This window comes from Carassius gibelio, chromosome B7 (assembly GCF_023724105.1).
Source record: "Carassius gibelio isolate Cgi1373 ecotype wild population from Czech Republic chromosome B7, carGib1.2-hapl.c, whole genome shotgun sequence".
Lineage (NCBI taxonomy): Eukaryota > Metazoa > Chordata > Actinopteri > Cypriniformes > Cyprinidae > Carassius > Carassius gibelio.
Window position 1 is genome coordinate 3,174,670 of NC_068402.1, and position 24,964 is coordinate 3,199,633.

The window sequence follows — 24,964 nt, forward strand, 5'->3', positions numbered from 1 at the left end:
ATATTGTAATGCATTACTTTTAAAAGTAACTTTTCCCAAGACTGATAGATGTCTCAAGAATTGATTACTCACCCTGCAGGGGTGCTTCACTGCATCATCTGTGAAAAAAAGCAGTGTTCATTATAAAAGAAGCACTTCAGAAAGAGTCAATTCATCTGGAGTCATGAGATCTTGTGAAAATAATCAAAATGAAGGCCTGGTCGAGTGCTGATGGGTTGGCGATATGGATATGTTTCCAGTCAAAAAGGCCTATTACTCGTGGGATTCTGGCAATGGCATGAAAGCACTGATGCTCCTCCATCACTTTGTGCCTTGTGAAAGGTGTGCAGATATGATATGTACTAAATGGTTCTGCAGGCAGCGTTGCCATTGATTTAAATTCAATTCAATTAAATTTATGCATTTAGCAGACGCTTTTATCCAACTTACAGTGTATAGACTCCTAAACATTTACTGACTAATGGTGTGCCAGCTGATGAACCTGTGGATAATAGAATAACTGTATTCATTGCATGAAAACACTTAAGTTAGCCTAAATGAACACTGGGTCTATTACAACTTCAGAATTATATTCGTATAGACTGAGATGTAAAGAACTGTGACTGACTGACACAGATGTCAGAATGCAAATTAGGGGAAAGAAGTGGGCAAATACACAAATATAGAGGAAGTAAAATATTAAATAGGGGTTTTTAGAGTAGTAAACAAATAATGTAATGCTAAATGAGTGTCGAGAGCAGATATAATAATCATCTGTTTGAAGCTGAGGAAAGAAACATCAGACTCAGGACAGAAACACACAACCTCTAAAGTAAGAATTACTCAGAATTTATTTTTAAATAGAATTAGACTTGTTAGTTTAATAATCGTAAATGCTGCTTTTTTTATAATTACATGTTCATGTTTTATTCCTAGATTTCAATATTCAATGCATTTTGTGTTTTTCAAGTTTTCATCTTCAGAAATGAACCAGACTCTGTATTTCATTCTTCTTCTCATTGGTGAGTGTGTTTGTGGTTTTATTCATGATTTCTAGTTTCATTAGGTTTGATCCTGTTATGAAAATCATTAAAGCAGCGTCTCTCTTTCACAGCTCTCTGCTCCGTATCTGAATGTGTTCAGCGTCAGTATCACTTTATAAATGAGAAGAAGACCTGGACTGAAGCTCAGAGATACTGCAGAGAGAAATACACAGATCTGGCCACCGCTGACAACATGAACGACACAAACGAGCTGAAGAAGAGTGTGAATGATGGAAGTGTTCAGGATATCTGGATTGGGCTGCAGAAGACGGGTCGTGATGAATGGCACTGGTCTTCAGGTGAACCTGTGCTCTATCTGAACTGGGGACATAAACAACCAAATCTTGGTGCAGAAGAATGCGTTATTATGTCAAATGGACAATGGCATGATGTGATATGTAGCATGCCCCTAACTTTTATTTGCAATTCCTCCAATAACAGTAAGTGCATCTCCCTACAAAGGCAACACACATTAATGTATAAAAAGAAGCACAGAGTTTTCGACCCTGCTCCTGGACTCCACTGCCCTGTGAAGTTTCTCTCCAACCTGCTTCAGCTTGTGATTATCAGCTGATCCTGAAGAGCTTGATTTGCTGGTTCTGGGGTGTTTGATTAGGGTTGGAGTGAAACTCTGCAGGACTGTGACTCTCCAGAACAGATGTTGTCCACTGCTGTACACCGTTCTGACACAATACTAATCGCTTCTACATTTTAATGTGGTCATACATATAAACAAGCTGAAATCAGTTTCTGTAGAGACAAACTAATGTCGGCCTTGAGAGGGAGAGAATAATTCATAATTTCTTTATAAATTTTATAATTATTTAATTGATAAATGTAATAGGCTTATAGCAGGGGTCAACAGGGATGTCTGGTGTAGGAAATCAACATAACCCTTTATTCAAATATTATTTAAACTGTGTTAAATATTTGGCAACCTTATATATATGTCAACAATGGTTTTATATTTTGAAAACTATAAATCAATATAATTTTAATGGTTTAATCAAACATGTAGGGTCATTAATAACTAATAACATCTCCGGTCATCAGTTTTGGACACTACTGAATGGAATTCTGCCTTTTCTTGATGTTTACGAACAAAACTCTGGTTCAGTTCTTGTCTCGTCAATGTAATTTTATTGTGTTCACTTTCACCCATATTACAATATTTTGTTTTGAGATTTCTATTCTCAGAAATGAGTCTTTTTAAGTAGATGTTTCAAAACAAATACAAATTTGTGATCACTAGCTTCAGAGTCTGTGATAAACACCTGAACACTGTGAGCTGTGTGTTACATTCAGCTTTCAGTATCTGAACACAAAACCAGTCTTTAAATGATGTGTTTCTGGTGATAACCATGAAGCATCTTAAGAATAATGAACAAACTGATTGATGAATCTGTTTTCATCTGTTTTTCTTAAAGCAGACACAGAACTTGTCTTTGTCAATCAGGCGATGAACTGGAGAAACGCTCAGAGTTACTGCAGACAGAATCACATTGATCTGGTCAGTGTGAGGAACCAGAACGAGAATCAACAGGTTCAGCAGTTCATTAGTGATAATCATTCATCTGGATCACAGATCTGGATTGGTCTGTTCAGAGGCTCATGGCAGTGGTCAGATCAGAGTGACTCTTCATTCAGAGACTGGAACACTGGTGAACCTAATAATTGGGGAGGAAATGAAAACTGTGCAGCTCTTAATGCTCAGAGAAAATGGTTTGACGTCTCTTGCACCAATCAATATCCTTTTGTGTGTTATGAAGGTGAGTAGATCTTCACTAAACACACACTCCATCATCACCTCCAGATCTCTTAAAGTTCACTCTACATGTCTGACATGACAAATTCATCCCCAGTGTTTGTTCTGCATGTTGTTTTTGATCAGTCTCTCTCTAGTTTCTGCTTGTGTTTGGTTTGTTTTCCAGATAAACTTATTGTGATCCGAGAGAATGTGACGTGGTCTGAAGCTCTGAGATACTGCAGACAGAATCATGTGGATCTGGTCTCGGTTCATTCAGAAGAGATGCAGCGTCGTGTGATGAACGTGGTTAAACTGGCGTCTACTGCGGAGGTGTGGTTGGGTTTACGTCACTCCTGTATTTTGGGCATCTGGTTCTGGGTGAGTGGAGATACCGTGTGCTATCAGAACTGGGCTCCAGGGAACGGCACATCAGAGGAGGACTGTGAACACACAGTGAGATCTGGAGCAGTTCAGTCTGGAGGAGATCAGCGCTGGATCAGTCTTCCTGAGACTCACAAACTCAACTTCATCTGCACAACTTATGAAGAGTGAAAGGAAACACAGAACTTCCATGTGAGATATAAAATGCCTGTGTTGCTTTAACTTCATTAATCACTTTGTAAAGCAATACTTGTACATATAATATGGTCTAACTCAGCAGGCAATCACATGTTGAGGTTAAAGGCAGAAATCTTTTGCTCATATGTTTGTTAATATAGTTTAAACAGTTTAAAACAATAACTTTAATTGACTGCTCTGTAATTTGATTGAATTGTTCTTATGAGGGTCTGTTTTTTGCAGGTGGGTGAATTTCTGTTGATGTTTCAATGTGATTCCTGTGGGTTTGTTTGCTTAATATTAAGAGCCTCATATTTCGCTTTTAGAAACTCTTTCAACATTTCTTCAAAAAAAAAAAAATAATAATAAAAAAATATATACACATACTCATATACCCATTATTAGGTATACCTGTTTTCTTTCTATTTTATTATGAGATAATTCAGGATTTATAGTTTCTTATTTGTTTTTCAATGATCTCTGTTGGTGTGGATACTTCTTTTTCTCTGATACCAGTTATTATGTGCTTTAGCTAATTTGAATATTGTTTATCCTTTAAGCAGGGATGGTTGGGAGTAAAATATTTACAATACGTTTGTGCTAAATATAAAATTAAAACATAAATGTCAACAACAGCAGCTCAGATAAACTCATGTAAAACCAGCAATATAATCTTATTTATCTATTTTAAATGATCATTTAATTACATCATAGAACAAAAATGGTTTAAAAGCTATTTATTCTTCAATAAAAAAATAAAAAAATTGAGGCATAGTGTAACTTCCCTGTTGTTGTTACTTGTTTATTAAAATGGAGCTGATTGAAAAGCACAATTGAACATTCATTATCTACATTTATTTTTGCAAATGTTTACAATTTGATTCCCATGATATTACATTGACATACTTATATATATGTGCATTGGCTATTTTTATTCATTGTTTGTTTTTAGGAGACAAACTAAAAAAACTACGGAGTAACAAACAAGACTTGTATGTAATGGGATGTGACTTGATCAATAACACTCACTGTCCTTCTATTTCACGTAAGAGATGTAAATAAAGTCCAGCCTGAACGGCTAAATGTCATGCAGACATAAGCAAATGAACGAGGATGTGTTCACATGCAAACATATTCATATTTTGGAAACAAGCAAACAAAAACACACAGTAAACAGCAGGAGTATGAAAGAAAACCAAATGAGAATTTTTCACAAAGAAAATCTTCTAAAACAAAATGACAATGTTTTAATTCTCACATTTCAATCAAGCTTTTAGACTGAGAAAATAAGACATATATTCTGAAACAGCAGCAGCAGAAGATGATATTTCAGTTGGGATACTGGGAGTCCAGCAACATTTTCTAGCATTATAAATGGAGAATAGATATGAGCACTTTAATGCAGGGTGGTCAGAGTCTTCATCTCATTTCTGTTCTGTACGTCTGCCATGGTCTCGTTTTCACCACCAGGGGTCTCGTCTCTCGCCCAGTCCCCTTTACGACTCAGTTTGACGGACAGCTTGGTGAAAACAGAGCTCTCTGCATTAGAGCCACGACTGCTGCGGGTGGAGGCCGACTCAGAGTTGGTTCCTTCAAAGAGTTTGGCCATGAAGCCCAGACCAGCCTGACGGATGTGAGAGCTTCCAGCAAACACATACAGGACGGGGTTCACACTGCTGCTCATGAAGGCGAACGCTGTCACATTGGGACGGCCCACTTTTGCCGCTTTTAAAACAGAAGAGGAGGAGCCCTGGATCACACCAATCACCTGTGGGAACAGATCAGCAAGAGAGAAAAGGCACTTTTGTGGGCTGACATAAAATGTGAGAAAACTGACTTCATATATTCATAGGGCACAGGGAGTGGGGGTGCTGAGGGAGCTACAGCACCCCATGTTTTTTTCTTCTGTGGGCAACTGTTTAACTGTTGGGAATACTAATTAATTTACATTAAGTGCAAATAGGTTGCCTTGTTGGTAAATACAACTTCACCCACAAACGTGTGATTGGGCGAGTCAAGATTACAAAAGACAATCATCACTCATCAGTTTCAGTGGCATGGATGATAAAGTGTGCGTCATACTCTTTTTGATGCAATCAACATGAACCAGCCTTTTGGCGAACTTTTTTTTCTCCTGTCAAATTTCAGATCACATCAGAAAAGCATACATTTTTTAATAAAAAATAAGGAAATAATAAAAAAAGTGTAAAAAATAGAGTATTTGGAAGAAATTGACACAACACTTCCTTAATGCGCTCATATCTATAAGAAATCTGAAGCGTTTTTTCATGATAATTTTATGAATATGGTTACATTGGTGCCATGACCCTGGTGGAAGTAAGGTTTAGTTTTGCAATGGAGGCCAGCTATTATGAGCTCTCAAGAGGTAGACTAGAGGCTTCGGTCTTTAGCATCCTTGCTAGTGCTCCTGCCTCCCATGAAACACTGGTTCAAAACCTGCTCAGAGCATGGGTACATTTTAGGTGCAGAATAAAGCACAACAGAATCCTGGTTTGAACATTTTCCCATGCCATGTTAATCATGGTCATGTGACAGCAGTAAGATATTCAGGGTATCCCAGTGACCCTCTCTGTGAAATCCAGTCTAAAGTCTTGTGAGATAGCAAGTATCAAAATTTGATGAAAAGCATGGTGATTTGATTATTTCAGTCTTTGACATGGTTTTACTTAGTCAGTAATAAAGATATCAAGGTTGCATTTGCACAGAACATTCTTTACCATATGAAGTGATTTTTTTGTTGTTGTAGAAAACAGTCAATCACACACAAAAAAAAAATACTAATAATAACTTTAGCTGGGTTTTCACAGCCAGGATCACATATTGCGAGGTCTGGCTCACCTGTAGGATGTTGATGAGGTGATACGGCAGCCAGAAGACGGCAAACGCAACGATGATGAGGAGGATGAGAGCGTTTCCTCTTCCTTTGCGCTGGAACATTGCGCTACGCAGCCGACAGATCACTGAGATGTAGCAGAACAGGATGAAGGTGAAGGGCAGCAGGAAACCCACGATAGTCTCAAAAAGGTACTGAAAGATTTCATGAGAGTCGCTCTCCCAATGGTACGGCATACACACATGCAACCTTGGATGGAATTGCGTCACAGTACTGTAGGTGCAAAGAAAATGTGAAAAACACAATGTCAGATAAAAAGAAGGACAAAAAGAAGATTACAATTATTTATGAAACCAATTGTGCTGGTCCCAGTTTTTGATACAATGTGCGAAGGTTAATTTGGAAATGTATTTTGTTTTTATTTTTATTTAAAATGTGATAAGTAGTGTAACTATTTCAATTGATTTATTAAAGTAGTGCAACTGATTACTTTTTGATTACTTTTCTAAATTTCTAATAAATATTTTTATCTGTTATTCTCAAATCAAACAAGCATGTGTCCTATTCTGTGTCCCAGACTTCTGGAACATATCGAAGAGCAGTCAATGCAATTTGGAAATTATATGTTTTTTTTTATATAAAAATGATTAAAAATAGTAAATTATATTAATCTGAAAGTGTAAAAAGGCAAACATGATTTCTTTAAGGGGTAGGTTACAATTACGCATTATGAACTGAACTGAGATGGCAAGATTTTTCTGAGGCATTATTTTTACATAAAATTAACTAATTAAAATGACCATGTGTACGTGTATGGCATCATTTATCCCACAACCCTTAACATGAAACATGGTTTTATTACAAATAAAACATGGTTACTAAACTTTAACCAAGGTAACCAAAAAATTTAACCATGGTTTTGCAACAATAACCTAAGTTTAACCTTTGTTTTTGTAGTAAAACTTTGTTTTAGAAATCGTCGTCTCAACCTCAGATGTCACGCCCACAGACCATTGAATAAACGTCTGATGCATATGGGACACAAACATAGAAACACTTCAGGAGTGTTGAAGTCGTTATCGGATTGGTTGAATTTTACAGGATTTCTGCAAGAAGTGTGTGTCGCGTTTTTTAACGTTCCGTCTGGAAACAAAGATACTGTAGTGCCAAACCCTCTCACGAAAGAAGAAAGCCACAGTGTTTATAACTGTGACAGCGAGCACTTATCAGGATCAACTGAACACCGATTTTCAAAAGTATTTGAAATATTTAAAGTTTGTGGCATAGAATCTTTAAAATATCTCTGAGAGTTTAACATACTGGTCTGTTATTGTGGCGACATCTCCATGCCTTGAAACGTGATGATGAACAAAACTAACTTTGATTGGTTGTTTGACATGTCAGTCAAACAGTCTATTGAGCGTGCCTCGGCCAATGAAAGCTATCATATCACCATGAAGGTCTGCCTACGCGAGACTATACAAATGGAAATCAATAGACAAAAAAAAAAAAAAACTTGTTGCCACACTTTTACCTTAACAAATCCATGGTTATATTTTTTAAGGGAACATCAATAAGGAAAATACAAAAAAACACTTTCATTGTCTTTATAATTCTTATTTTTACATTAAAAATAAGTGCTAAATGAGCGCATTTACATTCACGTTCTTAAGCCGATTATGCTTAATGAGCCGAAAAACACTCTTGGTCATGTAAATGTGATAACTCATTTTATTTTATTGGAGTAAGGTCATAAACGGTGTAAACATAAACCTGTCACAATAGGTACTTTTTTGCCTTTTATGCCGATTTTGCATGTAAACGCAATAACGAGTTTTATGTTGGCTTATTAAAGTGTGCATGTGTGATACATTATACGCATTTTAGTGTCGATTTAAGAGCATCTAGACCAAATGTCTTGCAGTAAAGAAAGAAGGAAATATATCACAAAAGAAAACGTATTCATTACTCAGAAAATCATACAAATGTGTTCTCATCTTGTGCAGAATAAGTAGAAATAGTTCTGTCACAATGTTGCATTTATAACTGCATGAGAGGATATGAGCTGTAAGTTTCCTGACATGTTGCAAGTTGACATATTGCAAGCTTAATTTCACAACTGACAAATGTATGGAAGCAGATATGCAAATTATTATAATCTGATGTCCCTACAGGGAAACAACCTGATTTATTAATAAAGACATGTACATGCAGCTTACTTGTGTTGACAGGTTACTGATGTGCATGTAAACAGGCAAAACTGGTTATTTTAATAAACTGATATTTGTAAGTTATCAGCTTACTGGTATGCATGTAAACATACTCATTGACTCCCAAAGTTTCGCTTAAGATTTGTTTTTATAAACCCCTCCTTTACGTAACGCCAATCTGCACTGATTGATCTGATTGGTTGATTTCATTTTCATTCCATCATGCCTGTAAATGCCTGATAAAGCAGCGTTTGTGAGCGCAGTGCTGCTTTGTGTACAGCGTTACCAGGGAAACAGCTATTTTCACTGTTCCAAAAGCAGCACCTAGTGGCAAAGAATACATTTACATTTTCATTCAGACCAATGCGAAAATCTACTGATCATCAAATTTACCCAGGTGGGCAGGCAATATGCTAATGTTTCAGGTTGATGTCAACATAAAACACTTGGGATTCTTTTTAAAAACAACTCGTTTAAATCATGGACGTAGGTTTGGTCTCAGCTTTGGTTTTTTGATAATTCCCCCCCCCCCCCCCCGGAATTATTTTGTTAACTTACCGATAACTTACTGATAACTTACCGTCGGCATCGTTAACATGCGCGCGCTCACAAACCACCCGCTCGCTGCTAGTGCAAGAACAAAAGTAGTCCCGGCCCGCGCGTGTAGCCTGTCAGATACCACGCCGCCAATCAAATTACGGCGTTTCTTGTACCGTCGTCGTCCTGGCCGTTAGAATCGATCCAAATAGCAGTGCAAAGGAGCTTGCTAAATATTGGTGGGGACAAATTTGTCATCTCAAAATATTGATAGGGACTAGTACATAGCGTCCCCCCCTAAACCTACGCCCATGGTTTAAATGATTTAGAATCAATTCTTTCTTTTGAGAGACAACAATTTTCTACGCGGTGCACTTTCAGATTTAAAACTGTGCAGGATGTTTTCATTCACTTATTCACAGGTAATTTTCAAAAATCCATAATGGAGGCACTTTAAGTAAAAGCACAGAAGTACTTTCTTTTAAAAGTAGCCTACTTATGTTCTAAAAGGAAATATACTTTTTTTAAGTCGACTGACTGTTTTATTATTGTTGAATGCAAGCATTCCGACTCTGAAGCAGCTCAAAAATGCATTATGCCCTACTGAATACACTGACTAGCTTGTAGTATATTTGGAATAAAGAGCTTTTAGAATGTTAAAAACCTCTAGAAGTGATTAGTGTGCGCTAACAAACAAAGAATAAATTAATAAATTATTTTAAAATGAACACCCTTAGCCACCCATACAAGAGCAGGAGGATCAGTGGGAAATTATGGCCTAGTGGTAATAGAGTTTGACTCCTAACCCTAAGGTTGTGGGTTTTAGTCTTGGGCTGGCAATACAACGACTGAGGTTTCCTTGAGCAAGGCACCAAACCCCCACTGCTCCATGTGTGTTCACTGCTGTGTGTGTGCATTTTGGATGGATTAAATGCAGAGCATGAATTCTGAGTATGGGTCACAATTCCTGGCTGTATGTCACTTCGTTTTAAAATTGTGTGGGGCAGCTGTGGCCTAATAGAGAGCTGGACTAGTTACCAGAAGGTTGCCGGTTTGAGTCCCGGTGATGGCAGGAGATGTAGGTGGGAGGGAGTTAATGAACAGTGCTCTCTCACACCCTCTATACCCATGGATGAAGTGCCCTTGAGCAAGGCTCTGAACCCCCAGTTGCTCACCGGGTGCTGGATCTATATCTGCCCTCTGCTATAGCTGCCCACTGCTCTGGGTGTGTGTTCATGTGTGTGTGCACTTGAATGAGTTAAATGCAGAGCACCAACCATACTTGGCAAATGTCACGACTTTCACTTTCATTATATGATCTCACACAGCTCTGACAGTGTGTGCACACATCCACATTTGAGCCGAGTGGACAGTGAAAATGCTGTATAAAGAAGAAAAAAATTCACCCACTGATTTTTAAAGCTGCTATATTATAACAACTGCCTACTCTGAGGACCTCAATAGAAATGTAGTGTAGAGAAAAGTATATTTGTCTTTCAGATGTAATGACATTAAAGGCATAGGTTGTTACTGATTTAACTGCTTGATGAAAGTGTGATTTGTGTTTCAGTGTGACACTTGAACGTACCGATAGAACGGCATGGGCAAAGCCATCAGAAAAGCCATCACCCAGATGCCCAACATGATGGACAGGATCCTTTTCTTGGTCCTCAACCTCTGAGACAGAAACGGCTTTGTGACGGCCAGCCAGCGGTCCATGCTCATCAGACAGATCAGGTAGATGGAAGCGAACATGTTGACACAGCACAGGTAATGGACCGTCTTACACATGGTGGCCCCAAACTCCCAGTGTAGTCGATTCACCAGGAAGCGGATGAACAGCGGAGCGCTCAGGAGAACCAGCGCATCCGCCACGGCCAGATTCAGGATCAGCAGACATGTGACAGAGCGGCGGCGCACTCGACACAGAACCGACCACACCACAAACAGGTTCCCGGGGAACCCAAACACGAAGGCAATGACCAGGATAGAGATCCCGATCTGATGGGACAGGGGCAGGGATGCTGTGGAAGGCAAGGCGGGTGAGATGGAGGACCGAGCTGGTCCAGATAGGGATGAGGAATTTGCAGGAACAGGAGTGGCCATTTGGTTCGGAGTTAACAGTGATGTTTCTCGTATATGCTGTAGAGATAAAGTAAAAAAAGACAAGATCACTTTCCTTTTTGCCTTATACAGGTCTATCTATCTATCTATCTATCTATCTATCTATCTATCTATCTATCTATCTATCTATCTATCTAGTTGTTATTTGTTTTGCTGTGTTAGCAGTAGTAACATTGCCCAACACAAAGCTCAGTTCCCCTTTTGGTTTGTTGTAAAAAAAAAACAAAAAAAAAACAATACTATATATTACTGGGATTTTTATATGTATATGCCACAGAACATTTACATTTGAGTTTATCTGTCAAATCATTATACAAAACAAACTAAAAAATCCTTAAGCATTAATCATGAATTACTGGAACAGTTATTGAAAAGTTAAGGAAACTTTTTTGAACCTTTCGACATCGCTCAGTTGACGCTTTTTCTTGCTTTCAGGAAAACCTAGCACAATGACACACTGCATCCGTCTGTTTGTTCAAAGTTTAACTTCTCTAATTTAACAGAACATATTAATGTGACATGTGTGGCATGAAACCCTGAAGAGGCACTGTTTTTTTTTAGCACACCCCAAGCTGTTACACACACACGCTGTTTCCTAATCAAAATATGCTTATGGCTGCAGTTATTGCATTTAAAAAAAAAACAAAACAAAAAAAAGATCCTTATGGTGGCCTACTCACTTGAACTTTTGTAAATAGGCAATGATTTTAGTTAAAGTTTGTATTATAGGTTAAGGTCATGTATTGTCTTTTTACATCAGTTATACTGTTAGACATCTATATTCTGTGAAGCATTTCCTGCTGATAGGGGTGTTAACCATGTTTTTACACATTTATGACAGATAAGATCAATTGCTCATCTAGCAATGTTAACTGTTGTAAAGTCTTTAAAAACATTTCAAGCACAAACTGACATTATATATCTGATGTTTAGATAAAAAGGTCACCAAGTCCAATTTACTCTCAATAAAACATGACCAAAATACTTTATTTTGTATTGTGGACCCCCTTGTGTAGGGGGTCCACTCACAAATGTGCACACACACACACACACACACAGACCTGAATATGAATGCACTTCAAAAGCCTTACCTCAATTGCCTTTAATCTTGTCCGCAGACGAGCTCCTTAGCGCATATATAGCCTATAGAATCAGTTTTGTCTCAGCGTCTCAGAAGTGTCCTTATCATTAACATCTTTTAAATAGTGGTGCTATTTAACGTCATCGCTTCCTCTTCACACTCAGTGCTTTAGAAACAACCAATTGCCTCAGACAGGAAAGAGCAAAGAACACTTAACATGCACAAAAAAAAGAAAGGAAAAAGAAATGATATGACTTGGTTCATTTGTTTTGGTTATCTTTTCTTTATGTCGCATTTTGTCCTCCTCTTCTGTGCTTTTTAACTCTTTCTCTCTTATTTGAATTAATTTGAAGCCGTGTCCCGTGATAATACTGATAATGTGCCTGTGTAATACTTCGATTTCCAAATGCACCGCACTGTTGTCATAACAGGGTAGTGTGACCGTTTCCAGCTCCTGGACTGTTGTAACCAGGATGGGCCGTTCACACGCAACACCCAGACCCAGCCGGGGCACTTTTGCCTAATCTTGCCGCCCTGAAGACTCTCCTCTTATCTGAATGAAACAGACGAGGCTTTTCTTTACTATGCGGTTTACTGTGCACTGCAAGCATGTCTCTAGCTATATTTCAAAGTCAGACTCACATAATATTATTCCAATCAAATTAACCATGGTTTCTTTATGGTAAAAGTGTAGCAATTAAGGGTTTTTTTTTGTTTGCTTTTTTTTTTTTTTTTGGTGTATTGATTAGCACCACAGTTACCACTGATTTACCACATATACCCTGGTTAAACTATGGTCAGTGGTTGGTTAATTTTCGCAATGGGCATATCATTCAGTACGGTCTCAGAGAAACACAACGCTGCTCGTGCAAACCTCATGCTCTTTAGTGAGATGTTGCATCATTATCAATTGCTTAGGTCACTTCAAACTTCTAGTTCCTTTCGTAGCCTATATTACTGAACAATATGTCCTTGACCGGCCTTAACAATATGTTAAAATGGAAATTAGATCAAAAAGTCACCCAAGTGTCCACTTTTTAAGGTCAGCAAATGACCACTAAATGACCACTTACAGAAACTAAAACTGAAGTGATGAATTGGACAACTCTGGTTTAATTAACATTAAAATAATTGAGAATGATAAAAAACGTATGATTTTCTACAGATCACTGTGATGTGAAATAATCGATTTATTGAGAGTCAGGTTTCATTTCCTCATTTTCAGAATTTACATCTGTTAACATTATTCATCATTACACTTTATGTACAATCTGAACATTATTAAACATCTGATCAGTTCACACACATTTTATGACATACTGTATATTAAAGCCACAAGACTGGTATTTACAAAAGTTCAACTGATCATAATCGAAGTGCTTAATTTTTTTTATTTGATCTCTAAAGCTCCCTGTAATCCCAAAACTCAAACGTGAGCACACATGGGAGACATGCATCGTAATCTTCACATTTAAAGGGTTAGTTCATAAAAAGATGAAAATTACCCCAAGATTCTCTCACCTTAAAGCCATTCATATATGACGCGCGTCAATGATAGAGTGGCATTCCAGCGGATGATATAGGATATTTCATGATGAATGGATTTATTTTGCTTAAAAATGTTGATGACTATTCACTGCCATTAGACAGCTTGAAGAGCCATGACATTTTTAATATAACTCAGATGGCATTCATCTGAAAGTAGAAAATCCTACACCCCTTGTGGTGAGTAAATCATGGGGTGATTTTCATTTTTGTGTAAACTGTCCCTTTAACACGAAATCATTGCATTTAATATGACTGATAATATAGTATGTTTATTTATTTTTTTTAATGGTTCAGACATAAGTAAATACATAAATCTTTAAACTTTGATTTACCTCATTCATTGTTGCAATGACCAAAAAAAAGTCTCACAGCCTGATTCACCCTCCTTTACTGTCATATGGGTTCACTCAAAATGTCATGGCAATTTCAATGTATTTTTATTTGTATATATAATACAGTTGTAAAGTATCTATTTGAGTGCAACCTGTCAAATCTTGTAACAAAATCCTTAAAAGTTGACCATGCACTGCTGGAAATGTCATGGAAAAGTGAAATTAATTTGAAAAGAAAACAGGACTTGGATACTAGGTTCTCTCTTGATTTCAGTGTCAACCCAACGTTTACCCTCTCAGTCTTGAATCGCTGGACCCCTCCATGCAGGTGGTCTTACTCTGGCATGATCTGAATGGTTCAGCTCTCTCTCAGTTGTGTGGTGCCCTCTAGTGGAAAAACACATGAAGTATCCCAGGTGGGATTTGTGGGCTTTCTTTGTCATGTTTTAGAAGTTAGATCCTGTTCCTTGTTTAGCCCATTAGTCAATGTGTAAAACTTGTGTGGCCGTCTCAGTTCTCGGTCTGGTGATGGTTTGACACTGAGTCTTTAGTTCTCTTTTGTTTTTGGGTACACAATTGGTACAGTTTGTATTTTATGATATAAGCTTGGATTGACCTCCCTCTGTTAGAAAAGCACAAGCTGTCCTGATTTACCCACCATGAAACACTGGAACAACACACAGCCCGACGCTCTCACTGTAGATTGAGTTCCCCTTAACACGCCGCAGCCAGATGCTCACTTACCATTTTTCTGTGGCACAACTTTATTAACCGAGTTTGCATTAGTGGGGGTGGTGGTGGAATCCGAGTCTTTGTCTTTGAGACTTTCTCCTTCATCGGTGTCTTTCTCTCGATCGCGGCTGTTCTGGTTGCTGCGCCGGGTCCTTCGCGTCGTTTCCAGCGCCGTTCCATCGAACAGCCGTGCCATGAAGGCCAGGCCCTCCCGCCGGATGAACGACTTCCCAGCGAAGGTGTAGAGGACGGGGTTTATGCAGCTGCTGACGAAGGCCACGGTAGAGGTGAGTGCTCGCATCTTCGCCCTGATGTGTTTTAGGCTGTCGAAGGAAGGACAATGTGAGACGTTATAAAAGCAGTTTAAAAACCTATAGGTTTGCTTTGGGTTCCTTGGGTTTGGAATGTATAACCTAATGACAATATTTTCTTGTTATAGATACTTTACGGCAGAATTTGTTTGCCATTTTGAAGCATTGCTTTCCTGGTCAAAGTTACTAAATGAAATTAGTTAATTTTACTTAAATATTAGCTACTTTAAAGGGTCATATGATGTAATTTCATGTTTTCCTTTATCTTTAGAGTGTAACAAGCTGTTTGTGCATATAAGATCCGTAAAACCTCAAAGATTAAAGTCTCAAACCTAAAGATATGTTCTTTCTGAAAGTTAAGACTCATCCACCCCTTCCCAAAACACCTCATTCTAACACGGCCACACAAATCTACGTCACTGTGTGGGAAGATTTCCATAACATCGCCCAAATGTATACTTATTTCTAGCAACTTCATATGACCCCTTTAAAGTTGATTGCACTTAATGCATAATAACCATAGGTTGCTGAGATCGTGGTGTGAGTTTTTTAAGTTGCTCACTTTTTTTTTGTGGGAGAATCTTCTGGATATAAAGCAGCAGCCACCTGTGTGAGAAAAACACGATTAGATTGTTTTCACATTTGAGAAATGGAGTGTTTAATGGACAGACACAAACCTGCACCATGTTAATGATGTGGTACGGCAGCCAGAAGAGTCCGAAGGAGATGATGATCACCAGGATCAGTTTCTCGCTCCGGATGCGTCTGCGAAAGCGTGTCTTGCGTATTCTGCGCAGGATGCACACGTAACTGCCTATGATCACGCCGTATGGCAACAAGAAGCCCAGTAATGTTTCCATACCATACTGCATCACCTCCTGCAGATCAACAACACTGGCATGAAATAACAGAGCCGTAATGGGAAATTAACAAACAGATATCTGTAGATATTTTGCTCTTGATCTTTTTATAGAAAATATGTCTGTCAGAAGGTTTGTTGGACACATTCAAACAAGAAAAATTTAGTTCTCTGCCAAATGTTTTTGGCACAAAACAATATTTGTGGCAGGAACCTCATGCAGCATCATAATGTCATGATGTGGAGAAGCTCTTTACAGACAGGAAGGTTCAAACTGCCAAATGAATATGAGAATAATCTAAAAATCAGAACTTGAACAACTCATAAGGCCCCAGTTACTGCCGTTCACCAATAATTCCCTTCCAAACTGACAGAGCCTCACAAGGAGAACTTCCAAACCTGGTCAGACCACATTCTGACGTGGTTACATGACATAGTCAGCCAAGGGTTGAGCCAGTCCTCCCAAGATGTTCTTGAACCATTTTGGACACGGAAGGACCCCCATCCAATTGGGAATTAAATATAAAAGTATTTAAAATTAAAATTGTGAAAAATATTGTAGGTAACTCAATTAATTTGGAAGAGAGGGTTTACAGATCACAATGCAAATGGGAGAAGCCTCATGTTACATTCGTCTCGATCGCTGATGACAACATGCCGGATCAATACTGTTCATGTATCGCAACTGATACTTGACTGCCATTGGTTCACCTGCATTCGAGGGGAGGGGCTTACCAATAGGTCAAATTTATCGGAAAAGAAGTTAATTACTCAAAGCTTTTAAAAAACTGTTTACGTTGTGGCCATGTAGTGGTGATAAAAATGTATAACAAAGAGTTTTGTTCTCTAACATTCAGTCAGGGGTTTCACTTCGGGTTCTGCAACTGATTCTTTGTTTTGTTTTATTCTATATAAATTATGGTCATTGTTAGAGTCATTAATTTGTGTGTGTGTACCGGCAACAAAATAATTAAAGTAAATGAAACCTAAATTCATAAATTAAATCTACGATCTATCTTTTTAAAAATCTGCCTCAGTCCTTAGACTGTTATTTCGTAGGCAACGTTCATGTGATCTTAAATGGATACTCCACCCCAAAATGAAAATGTAGTCATTAATCACCTACCCCCAACAGCTTCATTCATCTTCATCTTCAGTGCTCCTACTTGATTGTTAAACTGTTTAATGTTGAGTTTATTGGATTATATGTTGTGTAACGTATTGTTTGAATTCCCGTGTTGTTAACTATATTTAAGATTTGTTCTTTGGCTCTTGTTTATAGAAACCATACAATTATGGTTTGGTTCATATGCCTCTGTTGATGAATAATGATCATGTATTGAGTACTGGATCCCCTGTGTTTTAATGGACACGCCTCCCAGCATCACACATTCCTGAACCAACGCACGTCCAAACTTTACAGCCTAGATGTACAAACCTGTTTAAACGTTCCCGGAACAGAATCAGCCAAAGATGCTTCTACAAGCACAAATGATGCTTGAGGCTTAATTGACTTAAGTGACACCAAAACAGTATTTTGCACATTCAAACTGTCATGTATGTTGTGCAAATCAAATACCAACTCACTGCAATATCAAGTTGCAACTATTATTAAGATTATTTATTTTATTTTATTTTTCAAAATTGCATCTGACTCAAATACAAATTTATAACATTACTCCATCCAGTGAAAAAGTCATCTCATCTGAATCAGGAGAGAAATATGCAAAGATCAAGCGATGTTCACAAGCCAGAACATTCTGATGTGAGAGGAAATGGTATTTTTCACTGGAGGAAGCATTGTGGAGTGGTGTGGATTATTATGATGTTTTTATCAGCTGTTTGGAATCCATTGAAGCATACGATGGAATTGAAGAAAACAAACTCCTCTACATCTTGCATGGCCTGAGGATTTGTGCGTTATTTGTGTAATTTTCAGTCTCATGAAGAGCTTCATTCAATTAACTGTGCTTTGTTTTTCTTGGATGTGCATGTAATAATTTTTGATCTGAAATAATGATGTAGAGTAGACTTACATATCGTGGTTGTGGATGAAAGCAGTCACACACAAGACTCTGAGACTCTTTGTTGACCTCTTTGATGTTCCTGAAAACCAAAACGGGCACAGAGAGTCCCAAAGCGAGCACCCAGAGTCCTGCCAGCAGCTGCGTGAGCATCCTGCGGTCCGTCAGCACACCAACACTCTTCGGCCACACTATTGCCACCAGCCTGTGGAGACTCATCAGCATGATCAGAAATATGGAAGCGTACATGTTGGCACAGCAGAGGTAGAACAGGACTTTGCACAGCAATAAGCCGAAGATCCAACTGCGCTGAAACAAATAAACCATGAAGAAAGGCGTCAGCAACATGAGGAAGCCATCGGCGAAGGCGAGGTTCAGGATCAGAAGGATGGTGATGGAGCGACGCCGCGCTCGAGCCAAGATGCTCCAGATGATGAAGACGTTCCCGGGGACGCCGAGGAGGAACACAAGGCCAAGGATCAACGTGCCAGTGACCGCTCCACTGGTGTTGCTCAAGATCGTCTCGCTTCCATTAGTTGTGTTAGAGTTTACTGGATCCATCTTGGCAATCTAAGAGTAAAAAAGAGAATGTTTTCTCAGTTGCAGTGACTGTATAGCTTGTTTTTGTAAGGGTATGCATACTTATGTCATTTTCTTATTTTAGTTTATTTTTTTTATATATAAATTCACAGGTTTGTGACAGTTGTTTGTGCTTTGTCATTATGGTACACAGCATGTGGATTGATGTAGAAAAAAATAAATAATTTAAAGCAGTTTAACACAAAAGAGCTTCAGAGTTCATGTTTGGTCTGTCTTGAGAGATTTATACACAAGTTAGAAATCTCTAATCTTTATGGAGAAAATAAATGGTATGTTCTTGCTGCATATGACCCGTTGCAGAAGTTGTTCCAGGATCTTCTAATAACCCGCCCTAATATAATATTTAATAACTATTGATAAACCACAATGCCAGCTGAAAATCTGTGGATGTATATCAAGAGCAAACACATTTGTTTGCATTTTGGATATATTTTCGATATTAGATCATAAGGAGGGTGGAAGCCACTGTAAATGACATTTGTGGTCTTCAGACAGAAGCACAGGTCAGAGAGTAGTAGCCTCAGCACATTTCAGTTGAAAAATCATGTCCACAAAGCCACTTACTGTACATTAGTGAAGGCATTAGCACACGGCGGACACTGACATGCTCCCTGATGCATTACAAACGCAAAGATTAGCTCAAGTGATAAGAGGAGACTGCGTAACATGATCGTTATCTTCTCATAACAGATCTCCACAATTCAATATGACTGCAAATCATCCATTTAAAAGACACCAATGTGGTTCACCGAGAAAGAAAACAGATGACCACAACCCTGCATCCATTAGAGGTCCTCGGGGAGAGGAAAGAAAAGAACACAAAAAGTGAAAGTCTAGAAGACGCTGAATGAATATGTGAAGGGTTTGTGCCAGTGTTTGTATGAAGACCCACTTCTGACCGCAAACCTTACATGTCTATCACTGCAGGAAATTCATACAGGAAATGATTTGTGATAATTTAAGCTAGGGGTTTTTACTAGAAGGTAAACCTGCATGTTATCAGCTGCCATCTAACAAGGATGTGACACGATACAAATGACTAGTTAGCTTTCAAGCACATCATTTTATCCACTTGATATTAGTTTGTGTTGTGTTATAGTTTCTCCTAATGTCTGGTATTGTTTTTGTCAGTTGTTAAAAGGCAAGCAAATGTTTGCTGAGATATTGAGTGCTTACTGAATAATAAATCAATCATGCACTGAAATAAAGTTCTCAAAAATACCTTTTAAATCCTCGTTTTAATTACAAGATATATTCTATTTCAATACGAATTGTATTAATAGTTAAATAATATTATTATTACAAGTAAATAAACTACTACAGAATGCAAATATAAAATATTTCTTCATGTCTGCATAACATTATTAGTAATAGTTCAGTCATCAAAGTTGTGAAATAACACAAAAAAGGAGTTATGGGAATGATTTGGTGGCCAAAATGTGACACCATTGTAAACTCAGTAAAAGATAGAAAGAAATTTAAAGAACTAAAACACATTTACACAACATCTTTAGTAATAGTAAGGTCCTCAAAGTTAGGAAATAAAAAGGAGTTATGGAAATGATGTGGTGACCTGGGCTGCGTTTCCCAAATGCAACGTAAGCCAAAATTTATCGTAAAATCTTTTATCACAAATGAAGCTAGTATTAATTTAGGCTTTTGGGGAAACACAGTCCTGTGCAATAAGCACACCATGATGCTTTTCCAATACGCACTTCAAATCTTACATTAAATAGCATTAATAAATAGTTATTTGACTTGATTTGACACATATGTGCTCTATTTAATCGAAAGTGAACTGAAGTCTGCAGGTCAGAAGGTTTTAAAGGTGTGTTTAAAGATGCAAAACTATCAACAGATGACATGCACAAGACTAAGTGTTTATCTCTTCAGCAGACCACATCAGGCATTTCCATCAATCAGTGTATTCCTGCTTCAGTACCCACTTCAAACGTCAATCTGGAGCACAAAACCATGTATATCTGCAGAACCTGGTTTTGGGGCCTGCTGGCATGAGTCTTAGAAATGATGGTTGTGTAAGCAGACCTTATTTCCTCCTGACCTTTACATTAGCTGTTTGTCACAAAGCTGCTTAGATTTAATCACAGTCACTGATGAGTTGTCTAGTCTAACCATTAATGTTGCAACTCTTTCTGTGGTCGGATACAACAGCAGGAGGTCAGGGTTAAGAGTATACTGATTTCAATCGTCAAAGTGACAGTTCAGCCTGAATTTAAAGGCGTCATCGGTTACTCAAATCAGTAAGACTTTCTAATGTCAAACACAAAAGGAAAATTGTTCAAAACTAGTCATGTTGCTTTAGCCTTCAGATCTCATATAGCATTGCATCCTCTGTAAGTCTTCATTATTTGACTCACCTTCTTCAGATTCAGCTAATTAACTCCGATCTCTATGAACTGAGCTACGCCTGTCTGACCAGAATTGAAAACCCCTTGTTTATGGTAGTTTAGGGCTTTTCTGGAACCTGAAAGCAGCTTTTGTTATGTGAGAAACCACAGTTTGAATAAAGATAATGGTTTTCCATTGTGTTCCTCAGAGGGAAGTCAGTCAAACAGCATTAGGGTGAATAAGATACACTTTTCATTTCAGGAGACCTGAAATGCTATCAGTTTAACAAATCAGAAATGAGCTACAGGGATGAATAAGTATCATGCAATATTTAAGCTTTAAGTCGGTAGCACTTTATTTTACAGTCCTGTTCCTCATGTACATACTATGTACTTGTTATAATAATTACAATTACTATGTATTAACTAGGTACTAACCCTGAACCTACCCCTAAACCTAACCCTACCCCATGTAGTTACCTTGTATTACCAGAACTTTCTTAGATAAATACACTGTAAATACATTATAAGTACATGTTAGTACACGTACTGTTAAATAAAGTGCAACCTTTAAGTCTCTGTGTATAAATATTAAGGTTATAATATTATAACCAATTTTGAAGTTAAAAAAAAATACTTTTCACAATTTACATTGGGTTATAATTTCTTTAAATGACAAAAAAAAGTGCATCATCAAAAGCAGATTATCTTAAGACGATATAAAATCATTACTATTACTCAAAACATGTTAAACATGTGAAAAAATAAAAATGCTAAAATATAATGTCCGAGTAGATGAGGAGAGGCATAACATGGCAACAAATAAAGAAATGGGAAAAATTCAGTGCAAGAGCCAATCGTGACACACAAAGTACATTTTGCCTATAAAACACAACAATTAGAAAGTAAATGTGATTAAAAAATAATTACATAAAACACATTTTTTTTTTAGGTTGGTCATATTTCAAAACAAATTTAATTTGTTGGAGACAAAAGTCAGAAAATGTCATCACCGTTTGTTGCAACACTATTCTATGACCGTATAGAGTATGTCATATATTTACATTCAGTTCGATGGGAAAACGGTGCAGAAGTTGGAATTCTGTAACAAGTTTTTCCACATAAAGCCTGCTTCCTGATAGCGAGACCAGACATGAACACTGCCCCATAAATGCGCTACAGAGATCTTTCACAATTCTTCCTAATTCCAGCAAAACCTAACTCATACAAAACCAGGATCAGACGGAAGAAAGGCAGAAAGATAACGAGATTTGCTGAAGTGAAGTTCATTCATTCCCATTTCAATGCGGCCAGTGTGTGGACTCTGTTCAGTGTTTGTCTAGCACACGTCTGGGAGACTCGACACAGTCTGAGACATACACCTCAAACAGACGTGAAAATCCACTCACACTCACTAACAAAGACCAACACGCCCTCGGTGGGAACACAGTAGAGTAATGAGCGCTTGACTACACCTGCGTACAGCGACACACACCTGTTTCTGAATCACACACAACAAACATACGCACTCGTGGCTTTGTGTAAAATCATGTTCAATACTGACTTTTACAAGAATAAATCCAGTGCATTATCCTCGTTTCCTCGTGACCACCTCGAAAGGTTAATGTTACTCAACAGTTCATTAAGCTGATGATGTGTTGTACAGCACTGGCCTGAAACACAGGCAGCGAGTCTTAACAAGCTTTACACAGATGACAATATTCTACTGACATGCATGGAAAAAAATGTTTGTGCAAAGATGTGCGCTGACATGCGGGGATAACCAGACACACTTTTCCTGGATTGTTGATAGTGATCTTAATAAAAAAAAAAAACAGCACTGATTGCTGTCTACACTCCAAATATAGCACAGGCTGTGTAATGTGGGAGTGTGGTAAATAAATACAACTAACATGGTGCAGTCATAGTCATATCATAATCACCATATTTATGTGCCATGGTATTTGTAGGTTATGTGTCTCATGTCCAACACAGTACCATGTTTTGCAGACATGCATGTTGCCATAAGATTCACATTATTTACAAGTACTTTTTCTATCACTTTTATTATGTTTAACTAATTACACACAATTATTACCATTTATACAAAGCGCCGCATTGCTTTTTAATGACATATCATTGAACATGTTTACAGTGTTTTACTGCAGCATGTTAGGAGCAAAGATGTATTTACTGCAGTTGACACCTGACACTGTTATTTACTTGGCAATCTCTGGGACAAGTCTCCTGGTTTTTATCCAAAATAACTTAAGGTGAGACACTGCAGGCAAAAACACTGTTTTTTCAAGAACCTGTTAATTTTGAGATTTTGGGCTTTTTGGTTTTTCATAAAGTGCTTTTTCAAACTAGTGGAAGGAAAACATCCAAAAGACACTGTTAAGTGTTTCTTTTTTAGCACTTTATCTGTTTGTGTCAATAGATTTCAATTACAATACATATTTTTAAAGACCGTTTTCTCAAAATGAGTTTTTTCTTCAACACTGAGCCATAAATCTCCACTTCAGTAGCACTTACACACACCAAACTTGACATTTTTATTCCTGTCTATATTCTGAAGGTTTTTACAGAGGGATTTGTTCATATATATTTTCCTTGATTATATAAAACATTTTAACCACATGGGGGTAAGTGATTAATAACTACATTTGTAATTCTGGGGTGCAGTAGGCGTATCTCTTTAAGGTTTCTCTGGCCCTTGAGGTTCACTGTCCTGCCTGAACATTTCTAGTAATCCTGAAGATCTTGATTGGCCTGTTCAGGTGTTTTCACTTTGGTTTGTTGGATCAGAGTTTTATGGGTGTAATGGAACCACTGATTCCACTTAAGAGCCTTTATTTTTAAAAAGTGGTCACTGGTTTCAGATGACATCCTAAAGACATCCTATTTCCTTATTTCTTTATAGATGATAGTAAGCCAACATATCATACATAATTTCAAAAAAATTCCTTGAGCACCACTTAATGAAAAAAAAAAAGACTTAAAATAATAATCTGTACTTTATCTTAAACCCATATTCTACTACTACAAATCATTGTAGTTCAAGTGTTGCAACATAATGGTCATAAATTCAATTCCCTGAGAGCACACATATGGGCAAAAAGTTTACCTTGAATGATCTGAATAAAACACCTACTGAATGCATAAATGTTATATTGAACACATAAAAACAGATATGGTAGGCTATATAGATATTCAGTGAATAAAAATATAGCTTATTTAAAGACATTTCACCAGCTTTCTTAATATGACAAGCATGTTTTTATATCTCTATGGGTGTAAACACACTGATAATAATTAACAGTGATCTTCAATTCGACTCAGATATTATCAGAGAGCAGGAAATGAGTCTTACCTTATACTTCCAGTGGTTTACAGCTATGAGTGAAAGCTAAGTTTAGACGTCCCCTTTTCTTTCTTTCTTACTTCCTCCACATGCAATTCAGTTCCCTGGTGATCTCACTGATCTGTCTGTCCTTCCTCTCTACAGTCAAGATATTTCTGTGGCTCTTTCTACATTCTGTGCAGCCTCTTGTCGGTGGGTTATCTCTCTCTCTTTTAGAGGCGGAGTATCTTATCATTTGATCATCTTAACAGGTTTCGAAATACACAGCTGTAAATGACACACCTCCAGAAGAGACAAAGCACACACACACACACACACACACACACACGCCTACCTTTGTTTGATCAAGCCTCCACTCCTGTTAGTAATGTCTGAATCAGCATCCTGCACTCACACAGATGCTTGTACAAACGTGTGTTAGCACACAGAAAACTCATGCAGTTTAAATCTAGATTAAAGACCCATCTCTTTAACCTGGCCTACACATAACAATCCGTTAAAGGATTTTTAGGCTGCATTAATTAGGTAAACCAGACCTGGGAACACTTCCCATAACACCCGATGTACTTGCTACATCTTTAGAAGAATGGCATAACGCTAATATTAGTCTGTTCCTCTCTTATTCTGACGTCACCGTAGCCACCAGATCCAGTCTGTGTCCAGATCAGAGGATCACTGCAGTCACCCGGATCCAGATCCTTTTCTGCAGCCTG

General features: G+C 37.8%; 3 protein-coding genes across 3 annotated transcripts; 1 reads left to right on the forward strand and 2 right to left on the reverse strand.

The window, feature by feature from the left end:
* The first annotated feature begins 964 nt into the window (after window positions 1-964).
* LOC127961738 (C-type mannose receptor 2-like) lies at window positions 965-3,639 on the forward strand. Its single transcript, XM_052560982.1, has 4 exons — window positions 965-1,001; window positions 1,094-1,462; window positions 2,459-2,791; window positions 2,954-3,639. Exons 1-4 carry the CDS (start codon window positions 965-967, stop codon window positions 3,319-3,321), a joined length of 1,107 nt encoding a protein of 368 aa, XP_052416942.1. The 3' UTR covers window positions 3,322-3,639.
* Window positions 3,640-4,104: 465 nt separating this feature from the next.
* LOC127962209 (leukotriene B4 receptor 1) lies at window positions 4,105-12,598 on the reverse strand. Its single transcript, XM_052561715.1, has 4 exons — window positions 12,144-12,598; window positions 10,517-11,070; window positions 6,187-6,454; window positions 4,105-5,095 (listed from the first exon to the last, which is right to left on the reverse strand). The coding sequence occupies exons 2-4, from the start codon at window positions 11,032-11,034 to the stop codon at window positions 4,724-4,726; spliced, it is 1,158 nt and encodes a 385-aa protein (XP_052417675.1). The 5' UTR covers window positions 11,035-11,070; window positions 12,144-12,598; the 3' UTR covers window positions 4,105-4,723.
* Window positions 12,599-13,318: 720 nt separating this feature from the next.
* Window positions 13,319-24,428, reverse strand: LOC127961460 (leukotriene B4 receptor 1-like). Its single transcript, XM_052560577.1, has 5 exons — window positions 24,261-24,428; window positions 17,952-18,509; window positions 15,734-15,934; window positions 15,619-15,662; window positions 13,319-15,068 (listed from the first exon to the last, which is right to left on the reverse strand). Exons 2-5 carry the CDS (start codon window positions 18,498-18,500, stop codon window positions 14,750-14,752), a joined length of 1,113 nt encoding a protein of 370 aa, XP_052416537.1. The 5' UTR covers window positions 18,501-18,509; window positions 24,261-24,428; the 3' UTR covers window positions 13,319-14,749.
* Between the last annotated feature and the right edge of the window lie 536 nt (window positions 24,429-24,964).